Raw genomic sequence first — 4,442 nt, forward strand, 5'->3', positions numbered from 1 at the left:
TAGGTCAGTAGAAGAAGGAGTCCCAGCCTCTGATAGATATGAAGGACCCCAAATGAGGAATGATGGAAGGACCCTGCCAGAACAGTGGGGTTCCACAGAGTCCGGTTTGGGTCCTCTACTGTAGGAGAACAGACATACTATCCTGGATGTGGCTCATTCTGAGTTCCAATTCAGTCCCCAGAAGGTGTGTACTTTGATTTGATGGGGGCAGCCTCAGGTCAGCAGACACTGGAGTCCCAAGACTGGTCAGATGTCAGGGTGAGAACTCTGAATAAGAATGAGGGAATCAGGGCGCCTGGGTGGCTCAGCTGGTTAAGCGACTGCCTTCGGCTCAGGTCGTGATCCTGGAGTCCCTGGATCGAGTCCCGCATTGGGCTCCCTGCTCAGCAGGGAGTCTGCTTCTCCCTCTGACCCTCCCCCCTCTCATGTGCTCTCTCTCTCTTTCTCTCTCTCAAATAAATAAATAAAAATCTTTAAAAAAAAAAAAAAAAGAATGAGGGAATCACTCACCCCAGAACAGAGGATCCACACAACACCCCCCCCATGCTTTTGGCCCTGGGATGCCCAGGACAGAGTTGTGAGGTGGAAGAACCCCCTCAGTCTCCCAGTAGTGTCTCACATAGGTGGGGTCAGCCCTAGATGTGCAAAGAGAGAAAACCCAGGCCTTAGCAAGAGTCATAATAAGAACCCTGACAATTCAGTAGGGATCATCCTACCAGCACAGGGAGTCAAACGGAGCCCCATCCTATGCTGAGCCCTGGAGGCCCCAGAAGAGCTGTAACTGATTCCACCTGTGCAATCTCAGGGAGGAAAAGCCCTTGGTCCGAAGGGGGCAGCCCCAGTTCTGCCAAGGGTGGAGGCTCGGCCTTAATTGAAGATGAGGACTCTGAGTGCTGATGAGGGTACAACTCCTTTAAAAAAAAAAAAAAATGCCTTCCAGGGGGCACCTGGGTGGCTCAGTCTGTTAAGCCTAGGACTCTTGATTTCAGCTCAGGTCATGATCTCAGGATAATGAAATCCAGGCCTGCATGGGGCTGTGCCCTGGGAACGGAGCCTGCTTAAGATGCTCCCTCTCCCTCTCCCCCCCGTCGTACCCACCTCTCTCTCTTAAAAGAAAAAACAAAACAAAACGCCTCCCAGAGCCCTGTTCCTGCTTTCAGGCTCGTGCGGCTCAGGAAGGAGTACCCCCGAGCGACAGGACCAGAGATTCCCCTCTAGGGACTCAGGAGGGTGGGGGCCCTGGGGGCTGGCAGGCCTGGGCTGGCAGGGGGAGGAGCCGCAAGCGCCGGGGTCCCACAGAGCCCCGCCCACCCCTGCGTTCAGCCCCCGGAGACCCCGGTGCCGCCGCCCCCGGATGCGGATTCCCCGACTTCCGTTCTGGGCGGAACCTCGACCACTGGGCGCGGGGGTGCTTTGGGCGGCGGGCGGTGTCCCAAGACCGGTCTAAAGTCAAGGTGAGGACCCTGGGGGGGACTGAAGAGATTATTCCCCCCCCCATAACAAAGTTGGCCTCCCGAACCTGCCCTTTCGGTCGGGCTCTGGAAGGTCCCAGTGGACTGGCTGGCCGAATTTGGCCTAGAAAGTCTCACAGAGAAGGCCTTGGTCAATGGGAGTAGTCCCAGTTGTACACGTGGAGGAGAGCTAGGTCCTAACTGGATTCACAGTGAGGGCCCCGAGGGCTATGAGCAGACCTTTACCCAACAGAGGGGGCCACACTGGCAAGCCCCCCTGTACTCTGCTCTTGGAGGCTCCAGGAAGGGTAGACACACGTTGAGAGAGCTGCTTTTCCCTCTAGCAACTAAGGGAATTGAGGGCTCTACCTCTCAACTCCCAAGCTCAGCAAGGGAGGCCCCGGGCAGAGCTGGCAGGCTGAGGTGCCCCCTCATTTTCTCTGGAGGTGATCTCAGGAAGGGGAGGGCCTTGGTCTAATGGAGCAAGCTCCTTTCAGCAAAATGGACCCAGTTCCTAACAGGAGTTGAGGCTGTGATACCCAGTGAGAATGGAGGACACCTCCCAGAAAGAAGGGGGCCACATAAAGCCCTATCCCTGTTTTCACGCCTGGGAAACTTGGGCATGGTGACATGATGCCTTATACTCACTTCTTCCTAGGGCATCTCAGGGAGGTGAGGCACCAGGTCAAAGTGGGCAGCCTCCAGCCAGCAGAGGGAGGATTTGAGATTATGCCAGGTGTCAGAGTGAAAACCTTGAGAATTGTTCACATGTCCCATGCCACATCAGTGGGGCCCCAAAGAATCCTGCCTATTATCAGCTCTGGGAGACCTCAAGGATAGGTGTCAGGCGGAAGTGTTCATCAGTCGCCACCCCACGGTAGCAGGCCAGTGAGGGTCTTGGTCTGAGGGGAGCGGTTCTAGGTCAGCAGAGGAAGAAATCTTAGACCCTGTCGTGAGTCAGATTTAGACCTTGAGTTGGGATCCTGTGGGGGACCACCTACCATAGGACATCAACCTGCCTGCAATAGCTTTTACCATGTTTGGTCAGATAAGGTTGTCTTCACTTCTTCCTCTTGGGACTCAGGGAGGTTCGCTCTTACTATGAGGACATAGGCATCAGTTCAAGAAAAAGTGGAGCTTCTCTACCAGGAGCAAATTTGAGGAAGCTGAGTAAGGAATCAAGGGGTCATCCAATCCTGAATAGAGGGGACATCAAAACATCCATCTTAACCCTTTGATTTCAGCCCTTGAAATCACAGGGAAGGGCTGTCAGGTTGAGCATCCCCCTCACTTCTTTATATTAGGTCTAAAGGCAGTGATATTCTTAGTCTGAAGGTATAGCCACCAGTCAACAAAGGGGACTGGTGCCAAGCCTTTCAAGGAGCCAAGATGAGGACCTTAAAGGAAGGCTGAGGATCCCAGTGAATTCAGGACATACAGGACCTTACTGAGCTCTCAGCACTGGGTATTCCCTAGCAGGGAGGTAGGTTGAGGCATCCCTTCAGTTCCTTCTCCTGGGTCCCAGGGAGCTTTGAGGTGTCACCTTCAAAGCAGCAGAGGGGAGGGTGCCCCAGCTTTGCCAAGAGTCGACATGATTATACTAAAGATAAACTGAGAGGACCCAACATGCCAGAACACAGGGGGCCTCACTGCAGACACCTGCTCTCACCTGAGTAAACCCAAGGCAGGGCTAGCGGGATGCAAATATGACACACTTTAAGGGTTCCGTGGTTCCTCTCTGGGATTCTTGGGGGATAGGCTGACCAAGAGAACAGGATCCTTTGTGGGGTCCTAGAACAGTACCCTCAAGGACCCTGCAGAGGTGGCCTTTGATAAAACCAAAGTGGAATCTACCTGTTGAAGGTGATAAAACCATCTTACTCTCCCTCCTGCAGGGGCCCAAATCACCTGTCCACTGGCTCACACCCTTACCTGCCATCCCTGATCACAGCCATTATGCCTCGTGGTCAGAAGAGTAAGCTCCGTGCTCGTGAGAAACGCCGCCGTAACAGAGGTGAGACCCAAGGTCTTACGAGTGCTCAGGCCACCACAGCAGAGGGGGAAGAGACCACTCCTTCCTCCTCTCCTGTTTTTGGGGATGCTCCCTCAGGCTCCCCTGTTCCTGGCACTTCCCAGGAGCCCCAGGAAGGTGTGGCCACCACCAGTGCTGCTGCAGGTGTTTCACGCCCGAGATCTAATGTAGGTGCCAAGAGCCAGGTTGAGGAAAATAAAAATTCCTCTCAGGCCTCAACTTCCCGTGAGAGTGCTCGCAGAGATCCTCTAACCAGGAAGGTGGGGATGTTGGTGCAGTTCGTGCTGTTTAAGTATAAATTGAAGGAGCCCATTAAAAAGGCAGACATGCTGAAGATCGTCAACAAAAGGTACAGGGAGCACTTCCCCGAGATCCTCAGGAGAGCCTCCGAGCGCATGGAGCTGGTCTTTGGCCTAGCATTAAAGGAAGTCAAGCCAGGCGGTCACTCCTATACCCTCGTCAGCAGCCCAGACCTCACCAGTGACGGCAGTGTGAGCAGCGCCTGGGGCTTTCCTAAGAATGGGCTTCTCATGCCTCTCCTCGGTGTGATCTTCTTGAGTGGGAACCGCGCCTCTGAGGAAGATATCTGGGGATTCCTGAATATTTTGGGCGTCTATGATGGAAGGAGGCACTTCATCTTTGGGGAGCCCAGGAAGCTCATCACCCAAGATTTGGTGCAGGAAAAGTACCTGGAGTACCGCCAGGTGGCCAACAGTGATCCTCCACGCTACGAGTTCCTGTGGGGCCCGAGGGCCCATGCTGAGACCAGCAAGATGAAAGTCCTAGAGTTTCTGGCCAAGATCCATAATACCGTCCCCAGTGCCTTCCCGCCGCATTATGAAGAGGCTCTGCGAGATGAGGAAGAGCGAGCCCGAGCCCAAGCCGCAGCCCAGGCTGCCTCCATTACCAAGGCCGGTGCACGTTCCCGGGCCAAGTCCAGCCGCTCCTCTCATCCCTAG

The 4,442-nt window shown here is 54.6% G+C and overlaps 1 protein-coding gene across 1 annotated transcript; it reads left to right on the top strand.

Annotated features, from left to right (window-relative positions):
• The first annotated feature begins 3,407 nt into the window (after positions 1-3,407).
• Positions 3,408-4,442, top strand: LOC116646165 (melanoma-associated antigen B1-like). The gene has a single exon (XM_032426788.1). The coding sequence runs from the start codon at positions 3,408-3,410 to the stop codon at positions 4,440-4,442; it is 1,035 nt and encodes a 344-aa protein (XP_032282679.1).

This window comes from Phoca vitulina, unplaced genomic scaffold (assembly GCF_004348235.1).
Source record: "Phoca vitulina isolate PV1807 unplaced genomic scaffold, GSC_HSeal_1.0 scaffold35, whole genome shotgun sequence".
In the NCBI taxonomy this organism is placed as follows: Eukaryota; Metazoa; Chordata; class Mammalia; order Carnivora; family Phocidae; genus Phoca; species Phoca vitulina.